Genomic DNA, 21,049 nt, shown 5'->3' on the forward strand with positions numbered 1-21,049 from the left:
AAGTAATCGGAATGCAGCATCACCAAGTGGGTTGATCTTGTCGATTCAGCTTGGATCGTCATCGAGTTGTAGATGGGCTATCCACATTCGGACTAGTCTGGCGCATATGTGATAACCCTTTTCGGCAACGCAGCGGGATCGAGTCCGATCAGTGGTTCGTTCGAGTGGATGCCGTCGCAAACAACAGGGTTTGGTGATATCATCTCAGCTCCGCCAGCGTCTCGACCCCGCCCCCCTTGAGCGACAACTATTGCGCTCCCAGAAAATTCCCAGGATTCGGATCCGGCAAAGGTTGGCCTGGCGCAAATGTTTCACCTGGAAAATGTAATGCTGAACCATTCAGAAACGCTCCGTTCCGGTCGATCCAGATCACAATGCGTCGCAGGAGACCACGGAGACCCAACGAAGCGAGACCTCCGCGAAGCTCAACAGCCTGCTCTAATCCTTGCATGTGGACTGTGTAGTTGTCCAAGCTCCCATACATCGCTTCGTAGCTCGCCATCTTCGCAATTGCGCCTACCAATGCATCGCTTATGCTCCCCGGGTGTTCAAGCTCCAAAGCCTCGTTGACTGCTTGTACAGCTTCGCATCGCAACGCAAGCAAGTCCATTCTCATGTCCAATCGCTCTCTCTGAACAGACGCATAATTAGACGCAGCGAGGAGGATGATTACCAGAAAAAGTGCACGTTCGCTCATGACGAGCGGAAACCAATCAGTACGAAGGAGGCCTCGATTTCCTAGTTGATCAAGTTCAGGAATATCGACTGCCATACTCATGAGGTCTGTAGGGTTAGCTTTGCATGTCAGTGACTTCATAAATGGAAGTAAAACGTACAGTGATCAACAAGTTGCGGTAAGAACGGCCGCCACGCGACAGGGTACGAATGAAAGGGGTCCCCGCGTAGACCCCCCCAGGGTCGGGGAACGACTCCATCCACGAAAGATATCGAATTAGAATTGGTGGGGTCCGACGGGATTAAATCGCCGGAGACGTGATCCTGCTTGTCCTGCTTGTCCTGCTCCGGCCTCTCAGCCTCTTCAAGCAGTTTTTCGACTGCAAGTTGAGAGCGTTCGCCAAACTGCTTCCACTGCTGGCGCGTCACATGAGATCTGATTTCCGTGGCTTTTGCAAGTTTAAGCGCGTCTTTAGGCTTGCGCACATGGATGAAGACGAAATCCGTGCCCATGTTGCTATCAGTCTGATGGGGATACGGATGATACTGTGGGATAGTGCATCTCGGCTGGGGGGCGCTTCCTGCAGGGCGGAGAGATCCAAATGCCACCCGCTGATATTTTTTCCACTGTCACCAAGTCCCCAAACATCGCCTTTCCAACCGAAGAACACCTGACGTACACGGCTTCTGCAAAAAACGACACGCACCACATTCACACTCGACAACATCGCTGTCGCACTCCCATAATTGAACAATCGATCCTCTCGACACATCTGTCTTGACTATCTGGTCAAAGAGAAGAAGCTGAATTGCTCACACGCTTCGTCTGAGCCACTCACCCTGTGATCAGATATTCAATCGCGTACCCCCAAGGCAAGATACCCAAACACCGTTTGGACTATAAGGTCATTAACCAGGAGCAGGAAGCAATTAGAGTTGCAAATACTGTGCAGGTGTTGCACCATTCGCCAGGTCTGCGCAATCAACAATCTCCCTCCCTCACATCCACAATTCTGATCTTGGTACCCATCCCAGTTCCAACCGTCTCTCAAGTTCCACGCCCTCGGCTGGACCATCCAGCCTCCTAGCAATACATCGGAGGCTCAGACTGGCACCCACGGTGTGATGGAGGCGTTCTCGAGACAAAGCCACATACTTTGATGCTCCACACGTTCATCTACCAAGCAGAGCTGATTGGACCAGCTTGTGTTGGCTGCAACTCCTGAACTGATCGAAGTTTGATCCCAATTTAGCGCCCGGTCGAGGCCTCAGGGTCTTCCCTTAGAGCCGATGAGATCGGCTCTATCAGTCTCTTCCTCTGCGCGCCGTGCGATATGACAGCCGGTTTTCTACGACATACGAAGCAGTGCTATCATGCTGTCTAATTCGCATCACCGTCAAACCAGAAATACACCGCAACCCTAATGGATCTAAGCGAGCGAGCCTTAGACTTCAATGCAAGTCCAACAACGCTCACCGATATCCAAGCTCTGGCTCGATGAGAAAAGCGTTCTCAGATGTAGCATCGTCCCGAGGGTATGCATGGATTTACAACCTCTCTTTGGCCAAATCAATACATAGATCTCACCGATGTCGCAGCTCATGGTGTCGGAGCCTGGGGCGGGATGGGGGCCAAACGTGTTCTCACTACGACGGCCTGTTGGATCATCGAGTATGCGCTGGTGTGTGCCTGTGTGAGGATGAGTGAGTCTCCTTCCTCCCTCTCCCCAACTCTCCATCATATCCTCCGTCAAGCAAATCTCATAGGAAGAATAGGAACGGCAAAATCCGCTACACAATTCAACCCTCCTTCACCCCTACGGACTTGCACCGTTCGTGGACCTGTGCCGTCGCGTAGTATTGGAACTGGCGCGACTACCCCTTCAGCGAGTGGCAGCTCGGAAGTACAGATTTGAGCGGCCTATATGATGCCGGATTACTGCGAGACGCCCGTGAGTATACTGAACGTTGTACTCGTTCGGCATGCCGTTTTCCATACAGGCGTGGAACTCTTGATGATATACTTATCTTCTCATCCGACCGACAATCCCACACCTCACATATCAGACAGGTATTGGAACGCCTCCGGGACGCCCAGCTTTATGCCAAAGTGTTCCTTGTACCAATCTGAAGTTGAATTCTTGGTCTACATTATCTCCAAGGATGGATATCGACGGACAAAACCCGCGTCCAAGCCATCGAAACATGGGAAGAACCCAAGAGCTTCCATGAACTCCAAGTATGCTTGGGATTCTGCAACTTGTCCCGTCAATTCATATGCAACTATTCCCCGCCAGCTGTTCAGCAGAACAAGTCAGCGCGTGAGGATGAAGCTGGCAGTGGCACTAAGAGCAAGATAGAGGTAAGGGCAAGAATATTCATATACCCTTTACTCCAGAATAGCTACTCAGGGAGTCCACATCGAAGTAAACAGCGCAGGTACCACACGCTCGTAGGGTCCAATTGTCGTTTACCCAAGCCCAATATTACATATCCTGCTCCTCGTCAGGTTCCCGGCACCGGGAGACCTCACAGACCTTACCTTATTTACTCCTAGTCTAAGAATCAAATCCATCTCGCATTTCCTATATATAAATCTAAGATTGACGATTATCTACGGTATATCGCCCGGCCGCAGTACCTCAACAGCAGTGGCCAGGACAGCATCCACATTTATAAAGAGCTTTTAGTTCGAACATTTGGCTGACTTCCTCCAATAGGCAATGGCAGTGGTAGAAGGCAGCATAGTGAACGAGCAGAAGAGCGCCACCTGATGTCTTTTCATCCACCCAAGGAACATTTCTCAGTCCAGAAATGTGTTTCTACTCTTCTCTCTTCTCTCCTTTAGAATGGTTTTGCTTCCTTCTCCTTCCAGCCTGAGTACTACTGCGAATCGTTATCCCACAGCCAGGACGGCAGAAAATAGAAGCGCTTATCACAGCCGAGAATCACAGTCATGTTGTTCGTTCCTATGGACTTTCTGGGGAGACCCAGATCAGGTCCGGACGGAATGTTACGGGCACCTACGTGCCAGATGCAATGCAACAGAACCAAACGGGCCGTATTTGAGCCGCCCCCCAAGTACGGGTTCATCAACAGGATGGCCGGGGGGAGCACAAGGCCGCCCGCAAGGTAGTGCTGTCAGTCCGTGACTTCCCCTCGCTCTCTCTTCCCCTTGTCTAATACATGCTTTCGCTAATGATACCAGCCACTTTGTCTCTTACGCCAGTGGTTCTTGTCCAGAGACGCAGCAAACCATCAAGCAGCTCGCCTCGTCCGATGCCTCTTCAACTCCGATGACTGCTATGATCAAGTCAATGATTTTCAACCCAGACACCATGGATTGGAAGGAACAGCAACCCGCAAGTTGGAGCAAATATTCTCCCTGAGGAGTTTGATGATATAAAGATCTAACTTTCTCCTGAAACGCTCGACCAGATTCGAGCGAAGCAATTGCCCAGTGGAACAATATCATACCCAACAGTGGATGAATAAACTCGGACTACAGTGATGGGCGACAGAGACCCAGAAAATTGGCACCTATACATTGGCCAGTCCAACTTGGAGAAGCTGGGTTCCGCATCTTACAACATATCAGAAACACTCAGAATAGGTGCGACGATATTCTGCACCCCTACCCACACTGCCTTGGCTCAAAATAGGATTCATCGCTGGCAATGTCAAGAGCCTGGAGCAACCGGCTCATCTCTCTCACACACGTTAACAAGCCCTTCCTGCGTCCTTCGCATATCAAGTAAATTAAAGGCACACGAGGGCAGATGCTTCAGTCACCAAGCTAGGCCAGGGCCGCTTCCGAGTTGGAGATGGCCAGCGAACGGGAGCGTTATGAGGAACAACGAAAAAAGAATTCCCCCAGAACTCAATAAGCTTCTCACAAAAGGATCCCGGGACGAAGGCCCGGTTCAGCCCTCAGGCGAGAGTAATCGATAGAAGAACGCACGAAGTTGAGTCCATGAGTCTGGTGAAGCCAGTGTCACAGCCCACGGATCGAGCACCCAAGGGTGGTAGCAAAGGAAATAACAAGGACGAGATTCGCGCGCGATATGCCACCGGTGGTTTTCCATAGGGAGCCCTCCTGAGGTCAACTAGACGCTAGGTGATTATCAAGGCACAGAGAGGACACGCAAACCGGCGCCACAACCACTCAGCCACTTTGCCTCGATAGAATTGTTGTCAAGAATTCAAAAACTCGTTAACAATCGACGATACACCTATCATCCGGGTTGGGCCACCATCCAGTGAAGCCCTGAGGAGCCGTTGGGTTTGCACACATGACAGAACATGTGTCTGGACTTTTGGCCTAGGCAAGAAAGAAGCTTGGAAACACAGATAGGGGTCAGATAGGTCCGCAGAAGGGAAACTTGATCCGTACCAGCAGTCAGAGAATTCATCATTTTGCAGAATTCGAACCTAGGTTGGTATAAAACCCAGATTGGATGAGTCTCTGCTCCTCCTCATACATTAACCTACCCTCACTCTTTGCACCGCGCGCGCCGACTCCCCCTGTACGTTTCTTATGCACACGCATCACAACCAAGGTCAGAAATCCCCGATTGCTTCAGGTTTGCCTTGCACCCCGTCGGCCCGTGGGTATGTTCTCTCGCTCCGGACGGGTCCGCAGTCTCTTCCCAATCCAGGAAACCCGTCATTGCTCTCCAGGGCGACAAAGTACCATGCATGAATGCTGAAGCACATACCAGATCCCCTCTCCTCAGCATTCCAGATGACGCCATCAGCTACGATTCCCATCGATCGATCGGACCCCCTTTCCACGACCCTAGATTCCGGCTGCATAATGCATCTCCATACCCCGGGACACCCGCCACCGCCACTTCTTCAGTATCACATACCTGAGGACTGTGCGCGGGAAGGGACAAAGTACATGCTTCGTGGCTTGTCCTCCCACGGCGGTGAAGCATGCGTATGATTCGATTGTGCGTGATGACGCTGGGAGGAAGTCATCCACCACGCCTCGACCACTGATGGACGGGGTATTGTAGAGCAGTATCGTCTCACGAACATTCGGTGCCCAAATAGACTATCCACACGGAGTAGGAGGAATCATACTCGAGTAACCTGATACTCAAGACAACCGACCAAATCAGACCCACCGGATCAGAGCTCATCAAAACTCCAGCCCCGAGCAGCTGGGAAGGGATCGAACGGCTCCCTGGAATCCAGATCCGAATCTTGGAAACGCTGCAGCTTGCAGACACGGCCTTGGAACCTTCATGCGAAGCGGACGGAGCTCAAGCAGAGAGCTGAGGTGGAGCTGGAGCTGGAAACCTGGGGGAGCTTTGACCCCAGCCCCGATCCCATGCATCAGTAGGGGATGGATCATGCATGCCAATCATGGATTTCTCCATCCTTCGTACTTTGATCGCAGAGCGTCAGGATTGAATATTTTCCACTGAGAGTTTCGGGTTCCCCAGGCAGGAAAACGGATGAGTTCGCGTCGTCGAAGCTGGTTCTTGAGGCTTGTCGGGTTACACCGGTTCGCAAGGTGGATGGATGGAAGGCTCATTCTGTCTCCCGAGCATTGCACCTATCGGGCGCGACGGCGACCCTTTCTTGTGACAGTGGCACTGTCCTCCAGCACAAGCAAGCTCATCCCAAGATGACGAGTCCATCACCCTTTTGGAATCTAGACGAATTCAAACGGAGACCTCTCCGCACGGATCAAGGAGGATGTGACTCCTCACCGCGGAATCATCTCCCCGCAGGCCCCTCCGCAATGGTTTCCTGGGTCGGTTCAACAACTCTTTAGGTTCCAAGGTTTGCGAGTTCTGTGGCGTGAGGTATGAGGCGCAAACAGCTCAGCGCAACTTCCCCGGTGTTATTTCTTCCGCCGGAGGGAATTGGAATTTCCTGTTTGGGCGATGCTCAGGAGCCGAGACAGGGTAAATGCGGCGCAAGTTCCTCCGTCGGCCGTCTCCTCATCCCCCACATGTCCATTTCCATTTCAAGCATTTTCACGGCGAGAGCTGAGACGAAGAGCCGTGTCGGCTGAAAGAGTAAATCCTTTCACAATATTGACAAGAAACACACATTGGACTTGGGCAGACTCCGTGCTCGGAATTCCGCGAGCTCCCCAGGATCTCTTTGAACCAAAATGGTGGAATCTAGACCCAATCTGGAGGTATTTCCCCTCCAGTCCGAAGTCCCGACCGCGGCCGTGTCCAAAGTACGCGTCGTGGCCTGGGCGCCACCGGCGAATCGAAAGCCTGTGGCCTTTTGCCGCTCTTTCGGACTGATGGACAATTGCCGGTTGTCCCTCGGAGTGCACATGAGTGTGACTCTTGATGAGTTGATAAGTCGGAGGAATTCGGCGGCATTAATTTTATTCAGCAGATGCATTATTTTCTGTGCAACGCTGTGGCCTCGGCATTTTCTCCTTTTGTGCTTCATGTCGCTCAGGCCGTCGCGACCATGTTCAGCTTCCATGTGAAGGCTCATGCCATCCAGCCTTCCGACTCCGAATATCCACCGGCACAGACATCCGGAATAACATCTGAATAGTGATGACAGAAGTAATCGTACTCTAGGATATGAATCCGGCCGTATGCGCTTCGACAGGACGTGGAGAAATATATTATATTCTGCAGTCAGCATGGCCGATATATATTTTGATGGTGTGCTGATATTATTCCCCGACCAGTAACCAAAGCCATACTCGGTCTGATCGAGTAAGCAAGAGCCTCAATCCTTGCACCATATCAGACCAACGAGAGTCCCCCGTCACGACAGAATCAGCCTCGGAGGGGGGTCGTCTCGGGTGTCGCCGACGACGAAGTCGGATGCTTAGTCGAGCGAAGGTTCCAAGGTTGATGCTTACTATTTCCGAATCAGGCAATTTATGTCCGATTCCAAGGTGAACGTTGCAAGGCCCAGACCTTCATCAGGTTATCAGCGATCAGATACAGAAACCAAGAAGATGTCGTGATGACTCCACTACGACGCATGGTGGCTTTCGCAAGCACAAGATCTTTCTTCCGAAAACTTCATATTATTGTGATAATTTCATCAAAGAAGCCACCCACGTTGTCAAGGTGTCTGAACACCATTGCCTTCACCGAGGTGATCTCTCACCGGAGGCCGTCTGCTGGCATTATCGAAGGCAGGAGAGGCAGTCGCGCTTCCTGAATTTACCCCTCCACTGTCACCTCACTTCGGCAACCCCCACCTCGCCTTCCCGGAGTTCAGGTCATCTCCCACGCACGTTTTCATCTTCGTTTGGCTGTCAGAGCACGTCAGCGCGGACGAGATTGTCCTCGCTCCATGTAACGTTGACAGACCAACGGCCCAACCTGAATCGCGTTGATTAAAGATGAAAATTAGTTGGTTGGCGCCGGCCCCGCCGCCCTTATCGCGACCGGGGTGTCGTTCGAGAAGCCTTCCACACAGCAGCGCGCGATCGATCAGGTGCGTGAGGCGAGGGTTGTTTCTCCCACGGCACTAACAAGCCCACCAATTCGAGATGCAACTTGACGGCTTGAGGCGGATGGAGATTTGTTTCTATTCTTGACGGCGGGATCCGGCCAGACGAGACGGGGCGCGATCTATCTCGTATCCTCACTCACACACTGTTTCAGGCAACTACGAAATGAATGTTGCGGTGGGAAGAACCTTGCTCAAGGAAAGCAGCTGGACCAGAAAGCGATAGCCTTGTTTAGAAATATAATTGGATTCCGCGAATATTGTGTCACAGCGCCCCTGTTGATGGAAAAGATCACTGGCTCGGCAACGTTTTTGTTGATCTCCAATCAAACCAGAACATCACCGCTTGGGGCCGGGCAAGCTTGCGGCCTGGCCCAACCCCGGCCCGCCTGATCGCGCTGTGCGGTCGTTGGCATTGTATTATCCAGAAGTCAGGCGGACAGGGCGACCCTCCATCCTCATCGCGCTTTGGGCTGATGGAGGTAACCTGTCATGTCCGCCGGCCGCCAGGTTGTCAGTTCGATGTCTCGTCCGATAATTCTGCACATGGCCGGGACTACAAAAATTGATTAGCCCCTGCTTCTGACCAGACAGAAGGCCATCGGCGGGAGTCTAAAAATTCGAGAAGGGAACCCTTGTCTTCGAAGTTGATTCATGCGGAAGATCGGGATGGTCTCGACTCGAAGAGACAGTGGAAAGTTCTTCCGCCACTGAGGGGCATTCACAAGCTCTTGAACGAGTGGCTCAGGACCTTTGCCCGCCATGACCACGTCAACTTGAGGCAATGACTCAGGGCTCATGGACATTCATTCTTCAGACATCCTGTCGAGCGTCGGCATGAAACAGGTCGCGACACGGATCCTGGGATGAGGCAGACGAGCCAGAATCCCCTGGAGGACAAGCGGTGAATCAACCGTTGGAGTTCAATCCATGTCCCCGCATGCAGAACTGCATGCACCCTAATCCTGGTGCTGTCCGGCCGGAACTTGAACTCCAGCAAGAGGACAAGGGTTGCTGCTGCTGCTTCCAACGGATGGGATGTTTGATGAAAACTCGCACGTTTTTGTGAAACTGCTACCGGGGTCCGGCATTCGGCCCATCCCGACCACCACCGACCGCCACTTGCCTCCAAAGTTCTTTACTCCGTTCCCTGACCGCGCGGGTAAATACATGGGGGTGCCGCCATTTAACCGGATCGGCGGATCAAGATTCAACGACTCATTTCACACCGAGTTGTCGAGGAAGGCACAGCCGCGAGACGTGTTGCGGTGAGAAGAACCAGTTGTTGGAGTTGAAAGGTTGACAATTGATTTTCTTTGGGATGAGTTGGCTGGTGAATTTGACCGCTCGTCTTCTGGCGGGCTCGGCGCATGATACGCCAATCTGATTTCGGGGGAATGGGTTGCTGAGTTTTTCCTCGATTTGGGGTCACTTCAAAGGTTTGCTCATCCGTCCTGTTTTCCGAATTTTGGGATGTCGAGATTTTCGAGTCCTTGATCATATCTCCCACAGACAGGCCGCGCCAGCCTCTCGATCTTATCTTTCTTGGCAAAAAATATGTCCCCTGGCTGCTCTCGACCACTGGCAATTTTCCGTTCGGTTGGTCATCATCCGATATATTTGTTTACCAGGGAAAAGGCAGGTTCATCTGTCCTCAGGGGGTTTCTATCAGGGCTCGGGAGCTGAATTCTTTGGCATTTGGATGTGGGAGACTTGAAGTTCCAGAACGATGATAAAGTACCAAGACACCGCACTCAGCGGCATGAGCTGGGAGGACATGAGTTGCGCATTTTGGCACGGAAGGCTTCCGTCTCTCTGGAGAAAGGGGCTGTTGTCAATCACGTTCGCTTGGAGGTCCAACTCCTGGTGTTTGGAGAACGATATGAGACTCGACATGTCTTTCATCCGTTGATACGGGTCTGGCAAAATGATTCGTCCGACTGAACAATGATGCCTGGAACTTGAACTTGGGTTCCTGTCACTCAAAAAAAGGCTTGACCCTCTCAGGACGATCGGATCCTCTTTGCAGCGGAAGTTCGAGTTACCAACAGGCTGGAAACCGCCCTTGTCATGGAAAAAGGGGCCGGCCCCCACCGCTCCCCACCAAAGCTTAGCTCCTGGGCCGCTGGTTGGGCAATTTCTCCATCATCCCGCTACTTCCGCGGCCCAACCCGTCGGGTCGTGGGGAAGACTGGGAATGCAATTGGACGAGACAAGTTGACCAATCCAATCACGGATCGCGGATTATGGATCTCTCCAATGGGGACAAAGGTCCCCGCCAGGGCTGTGGTGCCTTTTCTTCGCTGGCCGCGGATTGTCCCTCAACGGACGGAGAATGGGGCTGGGTGAGCGGTCCGATCCTCTTGGACTATTTGCTCCTTTCTTCAGTCCAATCTCCAATTATAACGGCGTGTGCCCTGCCGCCTTGGGCGAAGACGCTTCGTCTCGCAATCGCTTGATAATCGCCCCAAAAAGGGGGGGATGTGGTGGGGGAATCCGAGGCGGTGGTTCGATCGACGGGCTTGAACGGGCAAAAACAAAGCGACGGGAGGGAAACAGCAGTTCCGCGAATGGCGCCGAAGCCCTTTGGGGGCATTGGACTTTAGAATTGGGATGTTTGTGATGGAGATTTACAAGACTATTGGGTGTCAGTTGACCATTCTTCAGATGAGAAGCTTCATTCTTATTCCATATTGGGTAAATACAATCTTGAGCGACTCTGAAGATGTGCAGAGTGCTTGCCGCGGGTGGCTCTGAAAATAAATACGATTGGTACCTGTCTCCTTTCTCTTTGCCATCTCAGAAAATCGAGTGGATTGACGCGTGCCGGTCACTCGGAACAGCTTGGGTCTGTTGCATTGGATCGAGAGAGGAGCCGCACATGCAGCTGCGGAAGCAGGGGTTCACGAAAGTACAACCGAAATCCAGGCACCGGAACAGTCGCACGTTCATGGCAGCTCATGACAGCTCATATCCGAGGTTTCGGGAGCTTTTTCCTCACCTGAATTGAGGACTCCCTCCTTTCTGAGTTGGGACCCGGGCGACCGAATTCTGGTCCCTTAGTTCTCGACCTGCTGAGATACCTCGGCTCAAGGGGCTTCTCGAAGACACGCTTTCCACCCAGCCGGGTCTCGCGACGAACTTCGCCGAGTACCGAAAATGGGAGCCGGATTTTTCCCGCATCAGTCCCCAGCTGTGAGAAAATCCAGGCAGACCCTCGAATCCTGAAGGGCCCAAGAAGGGAATCACCGCGATTTCGCGACGCTGCGCACGCAACGGGCGGGGACGGAAAATGACGATTGGAGTCCGGGGAGATTTCCGGCGAAAAGCCGTTAGCATTCGCCGTGTTTGTTCTTGCTGGAAAAGGCGAATTCACGAGGGATCCTCCGCGCCTCCTTTCCGTGTCGGGTGAACGGCTGGGGACGGTTCATTACGAGGCTTGGTGGTGCGACGACCGGTCGCAAGCTAGAAGGACTCGAAGCCGAAAGCCTGTTCTTTGTCTTCTGGGCGAGAGGACCAGCGGTCCTGCGGGAGTGAAGAGCCGTTGCTCGACCCGTGGTTCATGCGGGGACTGTCCCCAGTCACCAAGGGTCGTTGCAAACAATGAAAGCGATGAAGCTGGAATGATGATTCCTGAATCTGAAGCACATTCTGAGTATTTCTTCAAGAATCATCCGCGAAATATGCCGGAGATTCCCCCGTTGCCCCGCGGATGCCGCGCTGAACGGAGCCTCCCGTGACGCGAACGCTGAAACTCATCTTTGAAGAAATCCCACAAGATGATCGGATATTTGCTTTTCGTGATAAAGTACGGATCATCCCGTTCAAGACGCACTGCCCAGTGTCTCCGTGTCAGACAACGAATCCACCGACCTCACTCAAACTCGCGGCCTTGACTGTTTGTTGGTGTTTGCTGACCGCCAGAGGTGCTGGGGATGTGTTGTACAGGGCCTGAACCCTTCTCACAGTTGTGCTTGGAATTCCAGCCAGGGTCGAGCTGTCGGAAGGTAAATACATGCAGCCATCCTCCCAAATTATTTGCCGCGGTACGGACGTGACCATCTGCTCCAAGTTGGGCTCTCCGAGGAGCGGTGAGAAGTGCATGATGAGTCCTACCAACATGAAGCAGTTTGGCCGAGCGTCAGATGGGGACAAAACAAGCGGACTCAGGCCACAGTGTTCACAGTGAAAGTGTCCTCGGAAATGAGAAAGGAATTCTTGTTGTTGCTGAGACAAGTCCTCGGCCTCTCTCATGTCAGCTCCGTCCTCCGTACTCCGGAGAAAGACGGCTATTATTTCAGGGTATCTGGGGAAAACGAATTCTTCCGGGTTATTCAGCTTAAAGCGGATAAAAAAAGATTTTTTTTTTTATTTTTTTATTTTTTGATTTTCTTTCTGCGTCCCCACGACCCCAAATTCCATCCGATCTTCCCCGGCCCGCGGACCGATACAGAAAAATAATGAGAAATTCGGCACAAAGGAGCAGAATGAAAGAGCTGCTCTTTCAAAAAAGGTTGATCCGCACCTCGGGACGGTCACTTGCTTTTCGAGTCTTTCATCTTTGACTCTTCTCCTCTTCCCGTACCTTTGTCTTGTTGGGTATCGATCTATCAAACGATCAATCGATCGGGTGCTCACTATCGCTGGACAGATCACTTTCGCTCTGACCCCGAGGACCTGGACGGGCAAACACCAATTTTTAAATAATTCATCAGGAGCGCATGCATCGCACAGTAGCCGGGACGCCTTCCGCTGATCGCCGCGTTTGACTCGCAGGACGACACAGTTGCGAGTGGACGCCTTATTCGCCAGCTTGGGGATTTGGGGGTCTTTTTTCCCGTTCGGTGGGGCCTGATTTTATTTTATTTTCTGATTTTTCGGAAAATCAAAAAATCAAAATAAAATAAAATCAACCAAAAAGAAAAAAGGAAAAAGAAAAATACTCTCCCCCCCCGCGGCGCCTTATCTGGCTGGGAGATGCAAGGGAGTCCAGAACCCCCGATCGGATCTGGCCCTTTCCTTTTCACCTGCGGAATCCTTATATATCCATTGAACACGCTCTCCGCCACTTTGTTCCCTTGATTCTGGATTTCCTTCATCACACAAGCGTTTATATACCAGAGGCGCGACCTTCCCGATCAACATCTTCTACAACCGCTACAACCACCTCTACGCCTGCATCCACTCTTACAACTTCCCACCACTTCCACCATCTCCATCAGAATGGTTTACCCATTCCAGCCCTGGTCAAGGGACCAGTCAAGCATACGGTCCTCGCTCAGTGAGGCCAGCTCCAGCAACCACCATGCATACTACGATTTCAGCTGTGGCACATACTCACCGGTGGCGAGCATGCCACCACCACCTCCGCCGCCATCACCTAATGACGACCTCCTCGACATTAACCCCCGGAAATGCTCATTTTCATCCAACTCCATGAACAACGCCTGTGCATTCCCCTCATGGCCCAACCGGCCATCTCTCATCAGCGCAGACTCTGAGGGATCATCAGCTAGCGCCTACCTCTCTGATGAGGACCTCTTCCCTGACGGCCCCATCACCCCAGAGCCTATTGACGAGGAGTCGGCAGCGTACGACCCGCGTATGGACTCAGGCAGCCTCACCACCGAGCAGCAGATCCAGCTCCTGCGAGCCGCAGCTGAAGAGGAAGCCCAGCGAGCGCGTTTCCTCGCCCAAGTGCAAGCCCACGCCAAAGCCCAGCAAGCAGTCCGTGTTGCTCAGCTCGCAGCCACGGAGAAAGAAAGCAACAAGCGCACGAAGAAGCGAAAGCCCGTAGTGGCAGAGAAGAAGCGTCGCACCACCTCCCACTCGAAAAGCGTCGTTTACCGCGCGTAGACAGGCAGTGGCGTTTTCTCTCGGGTTTCCTCCCGTCAGCGTGTACACTGTACACAATTCTCCACGATGTGATCGGATCGCCCCGCGCGGGTCGCGCAGTATTGGGCTGTCCGGAATCCCCCCCACGATCACTATCACTATCACGATCACCATCTTCGTCTCACCCATGATCCGCATCACACGAGGCACAGCTCACCGAATCTGCTGCCTGAAGAAACCCGCTGACACCTGCCTGCCCTGCGCGAGGCGAAGCACACGTGCGCGTTGCGTCGCGCAGTGATTTGCTCAGCGCGGGATTCCCCAAAGCGGAAGCCCCACGCGCAGCTGTGATTTGGTGCCCGACGCAACACGAGGCTTACATAATTTCAGCGTCGCAGGCGGCGTCTGCAGAAATTCCCCCAACCAACATCCACACTGCCCAAAACCCCAAACTCCGCCTCAGGTGACAGCTCGTCGCTCGCTCTGCTGGGCCTATCATCGCCGCCAGCTTGACCGCCAGATCTTCTCGTTTTCTTGATCTTCTTCATACCTGATCTGATGCGATCGATCTCGCCCGGTCATCTCTCATAATCACCATCATCATCGTCAATCATCTTCTCTTCGTCTGTGTTGTCAAACCCGGCGTATGACTCACACTCAACTTTTGTCCATGTCTCTTGACATTTCCATTCCATTTCGGGAGTTCCTTTGCTTCACTTTTTCAGCGTCCTGTTTTCTAGCGCCCATCTCATCCATGGTCCTGCCTTGTCCTGTCCGACCTGTTCGATACCCCATCTTGTCCTTCCGATTCTAATTCTCATGCCCGAGCGTGCCACAGCAGCTCAGCTCCCTTTGACTTGTTGTCTTCTCACCATTAGCATGGTTGCATTCGCATAGCCCAGCGTCATACCCGGATACGACGTATCCTGTTTTTTCTCTTATTATTTTTATTTATTCACTCTTCTTATCTTAGCATAGCATTTTAGGTAGATACCCTTGCACACGCAACACCATCGGTGAGCGCTGAATACGAGATATGAATAATATCATAATTACTTTGATTCTATTTCTATCGATCTCTCTTTCCATCCGTGTCTGAACAAGAATTGTCGTAGTCATATCCGAAATGAAGGAATGTGACGCGGAGCGCTCCTTTGTTTCGTCTTGTCTTCTGTCACTCCCACTGTGCGAGTACTCCGAGTACTCCGAGGAGTGCAGCGAGTGAGGAGGCTTGGTCCAAGACGGAGTTGCGGAATCAATCGCCGTCTTTCCGGGACAGGGCCAGCCAGACCAGTTCCTCTGAGACCCGAAAAAGCAAAATCGCTGTCACCTTTGATCGTCAACAAAGAGCATCATCACGCCATATCATCACATCACTCCTCAAGCACTCCGTTATCTTCACCATGAATGAGGAAGCCGAGTCCTGATCCTTCGTCGACTCGAGATCAAAAGTGCCTCTCCCTCTCCCTCTCCCTCCCTTTCTTTGCGAGCTACCCGTCGAGAAAGAAAGACTCGAAAGGTGAAAGAAACAAGACGATCGAGTCAAGTTCTAAGGGGCCAAACGCTCAAAGGGGAAGAAAGGTGGTAGGTTACAATCCCCTCGCTAGCAACGCCCCAACCTCCCGAAACAAAGCCCCCGAACCCTTCTCTGCACCATCCACACCACCACCATCTTTCACCTTCCCCTCAACAACCTCTTTGACACCTAGCGCCCGACACAAATCCAGCACCGCCCCGTCCACGGGCGCCTCGTAAACAAGCAACCCTAGGGCAAAGAGGAGGCCGTGCAGGGCTTCGGCGCTCCCTGATTCCTGGGTGATTGCTTCGGCCACCGAGGCGGTTAGCTCGACTTGTTCTTCCTCCGTGAGGGGCTCGGGGGATCCCGAGAAGCGGGCGTTGTGGTTTAGTGCGGAGAGGTTGTATGCAAGCGAAGCGGCGACGACGCGGAGGTTGCTGTGTGTGTCTAGGAGGGCTGAGGGGAGGAGGTTTAGGAGAGCTGTGCGGAGCCGGTTTGCGGTAGATGATGTTGAGGAGAGGTGCTCTGTGTATAGCGGGGTGTTGAAGAGGTTGCAGGCGAGTTGGAGCGTGACGATGCGCAGGTTGTATGGTAGGTTGCTTGCTTCTGACTCGGCTTCTGCATTTAGGAGAGTCAGGACGGTTTTGTGGGTGGTGTCTTCGGCGAAGTACCCGGCAACTCGAGGGTCGATGAAGAGGAGGCGGGCGAGGTCGACGAGCGCGAACCGGTTCTCGGTCGAGATGGAGTGGTAGGTTTGTTGCAGGTAGGTTGCGAAAGAGGGGAGTTCCTTGGGTAAGGGATGGTCGGCGGCGGATTTAGAATCGGCACGACGCTTGATGAAGTCGAGTATAGAGAGGAGGATGGGCTCCTTGTCGTGCGGCTGTAGTTTCTGTGCGAGTTTCTCTAGCGGCGGCGTCTTCTTGTACATCACGTAGCTGGTGAGTGTGCGTTGGAAGCTCGGGAGGTGAAGCTGGCGGTGTCGGTGTGTAGGATGCGCCATCTCGAGGAGTAGACGGACATTTCCTCGTAGCTTGCCGGGGTCCGCACCGCTCCATTGATCGAGCTTCTCGCCTCGTAGGAATGTCATGAATGTCGGCGTTGCGCGCACGCTGTATCGCATCCCAACGTCGTGCGCGATACTGATGTCGACTTTGATAAGGACCGCCTTAGGGCCGGCCTCTTCCGCGAGCTCGTCGTACAACGGATACACCATCTTACACGGCGGGCAGGTAGCCGAGGTGAAGAAGATGACGGCGCACGACTTTGATGCTGAGGACAAACGTGCATCAAGCTCGCCCAGGTTAGTCACAATATGTACCTTGTTCTGAGGAGGCTGGACAACAGGCGGTCCAGGCAGGCCAGGCCCTCGGGCTTGTGTTACACCACGCAGGGCGCCCTCAATCTGAGGTTTCAGCATCTGGCCAAGAGGCGTGCTGAGAAAGGTTTGGGGTAGATTCCGGATATGCCCAGGAATGCTCTTCCCAAGCAGGAACATGGCCAGGTCTTGAGTGAAGTTGTTGCAGTTGTGCAAAAAGAGATCGTAGGACTGTTCATTAGCATATTTCTTTCACCGAAGTAGAGCTTCATACCTCGGGTGTATAAATCGAGCTCAGTGACTGCAAGTACTCCTCAATGACTTCAAAAGGGAGTTCAGACTTCCCCATATGGATCCTCTCTATAGGTTGCCCGTGATGGGTGCTGCCGGGGCGGGCTGTCTGGATGCCGTGCCCAAAGTAGTATTCGATATTATTGAAGACAAGGGATGTGTGATAGATGGCGTCCATCTGCGTGCCCGTCAAGGCCAGCGAGTACTACCGAAGTTAGACACGCCGCCTTGGAAAAGCAGTACACATACCATCCGAGCCAGTCCCTGTATGTAAATTAGCAAGAGCATATCTGAGGGTACGGCTGAGAACCACCTGGGACAGGTCATAGACGTATAGCTCTACATCCATTTTGGATCCGGAGAGCCTCACAAATACGACGGAATGACCGGATCAACGCAATACAGAGCATTGATGAGCTATATTTATTTAAAGATCAAGCAGTAGAACTGGTAGTAGACCAGGTCCGGAAGAATTCAATCGCCTTTTAAGCTGTGCATGAGGATTCAATGGCGAAAGCTCAGGGCAGGCACGAACGATGTTACGTCAGCAATCACGCGGGTCCGCAAGAGCTTCGGCCATCTTCGACGAGATGCGATGGGCCACAAGCACCAAGATACATGCGGTTTTCTTCACTCAGATGTTTACAGCTTGATGGCTTTGAGAAGCTCACAATAGCTCCTCTGTCCTGCCCAATGGGCGGCACCCCGCCTTACTCTTTCACCACTTTCTTTGACGTCAATCGCAAACCACGCCAGCTCCCCGACTGAAGACTGACGGCCATGGTAAGCACAAACCAACTCCTCCGAGCGCATCGCATCCTCATATCTGAATCAGAAACTGACACATGATTCCCGCCCAGCCACCCAAAAAGCGCTCCGCGCCCAGCGCATCCTCCTCCGCACCGAAGAAAGCACGACAATCCAAACTCGCCAAAGAGAACGACATCACAGGCGAAGAAGAGAGCGAAATAAAGGAGGTCTTCCACCTCTTCTCGGAGCCCAACGAGGAGTTTCCGAATGAAAAGGAGGGCGTTATTGAGAGGGAGGATGTCCGGAAGGCTCTCATGTATGAGATGCCCCCCTCTTCCGAGTCCTAAACACGGCAGTGGTTTATATGAAATTAACGAATGGATGGATATAGAGCGCTGGGTCTCCCTCCTGCAGATTCCAAAGAGCTTGAATCCATTCTCTCGGCTATAGACCCAACAGCCACCGGCTACGTTCCCTACGCTCCGTTCCTAGCCGTCGCCGCGGCGAAACTCCGATCGCGATCTGATGAAGCGATGTCCGCGGAGGTTGATGCTGCATTTCAGCTCTTTACACGGGGTACGGAGGGCCCGATTACACTCGGCGATTTGAGGCGGATTGCGCGAGAGCTGAAGGAGGACAGTATCGGAGACGCTTTGCTTAAAGATATGATTTTAGAGGCGAATGGGGGCGGTACTGTCGATGCTGGCGTGACTTTGGAGCAATTTCAAGAGATTATGCTGCGAGCTGGTGTTTTTTGATTTGGATTTACGCATGAGCATGGGCATGGGGTGGCGTTGAAATGGCACGGCGTTAGTTGTCTTTGCGGTCAATCTTTGCTTTGATACATTGCTCCTCAGGCGGCAGGAAGGCCTGAAGATACACACAGTGTCTATAATACAAGGCTATGTAAGGATGAACTGCATGAATTTCTAATGTATTCCCGACCTTAGTATTGATACAGACCAAAAAATCCAGAGGTGCTATAGGGGTACATTCAAAGGATAGCATAGCTCAACACCAAAAACGCCTTATAATGCTCCATTCAGGGTATCATCATTGTACATGCCAGGTACACTTGACTCAAAAGTGCAAGGTCTGCCTTAATCAACGTCAAGACTAGCCTTTTCGGATGCCAGCTCAAACCCCCCATCCGATACGCTCGTAGCGCGGGACGTGTCCGAAGTAGTTGAGCGGTCGGTTGCTGTCGATGTAATGGAAGACATGTCTTCCGGAGATGTAGCGCTGGAGTTTGAGGCTAGATTCTCCACCGCATTGGAATCATATCCTGTACTAACGCCGGGCGTCACTGCTTCGTAAAATAGCATAAATGCTCCTCCCTGAGAAAAGACGTTCTCTTCACTGACCATCTGAACATCCTCGTCGCTCAGTCGGAACCAGCGCTCTGGCTTCTCTTTCTCGCCATCTGCCTCCAAGACTGCTTCTGGGACGTGGGCCGGAAAGACATCGGCTGGGTACTTTCTATAACATATATAATGCCCGTTCTCGTGACGGCCATAGTGCGTGATTACAGCACGCAATTCATACCGGCGTCCGAAAGTATCCCTTGGTGCGCCTGGTGGGGGAAGCATAGACACCCGAGGATCGGTTCCCCAATTCTCGATTTTTGGATCGACGGCTTCCCGATAGCTTCCTCCCAAGCACCATTCGCTGAGGTCAAGATCTTTAGGAAACCGGACCGCTGCGTAGTTCTTTCTCAACATGCCAGTGTGCTCATCAAAGACGCTTCGGTTGATATGAATGACAAAGCAGCCAGGTGGTCTTGCAATAACCGCTTGTCTTGACTTTGTGGTAGAAACCCTACTCTTTGATGGGATGTGACATTTCTTTGACAGAGTCTTCTCCGAGAAATCAGTTTCCTCTAGCGCTTCCTCGACGGCCCGCAGTCGTTCCTCGGCCGACGTTTTGAGTGCATCTGATACCTTGGGCGAGTCGGCGGTCTCCGACAACTTTTTATCATCCTCGATTTGCTGTAGAAGACTGCGTAGTTGGACTTGCGCGCGGAGCAAGGTGCATTTCGCGCACTCGACGCCCTCAATCGGCTCGAGGTTCATATAATGATCCAGGCAGTCACGAACATCATACTCATAACTCGCCCCAAGAGGCACGGTCAGACAATTGAATGGAATCAATGACAACCCTTCTGTCCACCCACACTGCATACAGCCTACTCTCTGGGCAAGGAGGCCTTCCAAGGGGTTGCGAAAAGGCCGACTCTCCGATTGCCGTGCATCAGCCGCGCCATCCACCGACGCTCGCTGCAATGTGGCAGCGCCAATAACATGTTCCTGCGGCCCCGCCATTTTCAATCCAAGGTTGCGTGTCCGCCGCCGTGTAGCTTGCTGCACTTCATGGTCGATTTGGTCTACCACCTTCGAGAAATATTCTTGTGCATCTTGTTGCTGCCAACTGCTCATTGATTTCAAGTCTGGCGGAGTCCATAGCCGTTGTCCGTGATTCTCTGCACTGTTCAGTTGTTCAATAATACCCTTGAGAGCTTCGTGGGTTGAAAAAGCAACCTTTGCCCCGAGTTGATCGATGTTGCGCTCCAAAAAGTCCCCAAACGAGTGTAGCGAGGCCAATCCCTGTATTATGCTGTTCTGGTAGCACGAATTATCCCAGTTCCCTAATCCCGGTGGCACAGTATCTTTGCTTCCTAGGAGGGCATTGCTGAATCCGGAGAGCGATGTGGCTCGAGGAAAGAATGACGAAAATGAAGCGTTGTCAAGCCCAAGAATCCGTTGCATCGCCTCGCTTTTCGCTTGGAAAGTCATTGAGTCGGCTTCGTCTTGTTGCCTTTCTTTCGAGTCCAGAGCGGCCACTATTCTCGACGGCGTTAGGTACACGGCGATACCCCACACGGCTCCGACAAATGAAGCCGGAACCGACCGAAAATGATTTAGAAGAAAAAGGACAGATATAGCTGCGGCAAGGACGTAAGTTATATTTGAGTTGTTTTGCAGCTCATGCCAAAACGCTTCATTATTGTTGGGTGCGTTCGCAGGGCGATAGGGACTTCGAGTGAGCAAATCGATCCCCTCTCGGCGAGAGTTCATGGCTGACGATGATATATAACGCACGACATAGAGACAAGTTTGTTGGGGGTACGGACGACGGCAAAGGACGGAGGAAGGACGGTTGCATAAGTGAAGGGAAGAGGCGCTTTCAAATCACCTGCAGATCGGCTGCAA

General features: G+C 52.5%; 5 protein-coding genes across 5 annotated transcripts; 2 read left to right on the plus strand and 3 right to left on the minus strand.

The window, feature by feature from the left end:
• Positions 1-247: 247 nt before the first annotated feature.
• On the minus strand, positions 248-1,188 carry BJX67DRAFT_383099 (uncharacterized protein; the record flags this gene model as incomplete). The annotated part of the gene is made up of 2 exons (XM_071033382.1): positions 248-783; positions 837-1,188. The coding sequence occupies 2 exons, from the start codon at positions 1,186-1,188 to the stop codon at positions 248-250; spliced, it is 888 nt and encodes a 295-aa protein (XP_070884080.1).
• A 12,297-nt stretch (positions 1,189-13,485) lies between these two features.
• On the plus strand, positions 13,486-13,989 carry BJX67DRAFT_383101 (uncharacterized protein; the record flags this gene model as incomplete). The annotated part of the gene is made up of 1 exon (XM_071033383.1): positions 13,486-13,989. The coding sequence occupies one exon, from the start codon at positions 13,486-13,488 to the stop codon at positions 13,987-13,989; it is 504 nt and encodes a 167-aa protein (XP_070884081.1).
• Positions 13,990-15,009: 1,020 nt separating this feature from the next.
• BJX67DRAFT_359274 (bifunctional C97 family peptidase/thioredoxin family protein) lies at positions 15,010-17,681 on the minus strand. Its single transcript, XM_071029659.1, has 4 exons — positions 17,404-17,681; positions 17,340-17,354; positions 17,074-17,295; positions 15,010-17,030 (listed from the first exon to the last, which is right to left on the minus strand). The coding sequence occupies exons 1-4, from the start codon at positions 17,437-17,439 to the stop codon at positions 15,558-15,560; spliced, it is 1,746 nt and encodes a 581-aa protein (XP_070884082.1). The 5' UTR covers positions 17,440-17,681; the 3' UTR covers positions 15,010-15,557.
• Positions 17,682-17,851: 170 nt separating this feature from the next.
• Positions 17,852-18,769, plus strand: BJX67DRAFT_188226 (EF-hand superfamily Ca2+-modulated protein). The gene is made up of 2 exons (XM_071025280.1): positions 17,852-18,156; positions 18,232-18,769. The coding sequence occupies exons 1-2, from the start codon at positions 17,936-17,938 to the stop codon at positions 18,596-18,598; spliced, it is 588 nt and encodes a 195-aa protein (XP_070884083.1). The 5' UTR covers positions 17,852-17,935; the 3' UTR covers positions 18,599-18,769.
• Positions 18,670-20,997, minus strand: BJX67DRAFT_187955 (ubiquitin-specific protease UBP1). Its single transcript, XM_071025279.1, has one exon. The coding sequence runs from the start codon at positions 20,912-20,914 to the stop codon at positions 18,941-18,943; it is 1,974 nt and encodes a 657-aa protein (XP_070884084.1). The 5' UTR covers positions 20,915-20,997; the 3' UTR covers positions 18,670-18,940.
• Positions 20,998-21,049: the final 52 nt, after the last annotated feature.

The sequence above is a fragment of the Aspergillus lucknowensis genome, assembly GCF_044049455.1.
Source record: "Aspergillus lucknowensis strain CBS 449.75 chromosome Unknown BJX67scaffold_34, whole genome shotgun sequence".
Classification (NCBI taxonomy): domain Eukaryota; kingdom Fungi; phylum Ascomycota; class Eurotiomycetes; order Eurotiales; family Aspergillaceae; genus Aspergillus; species Aspergillus lucknowensis.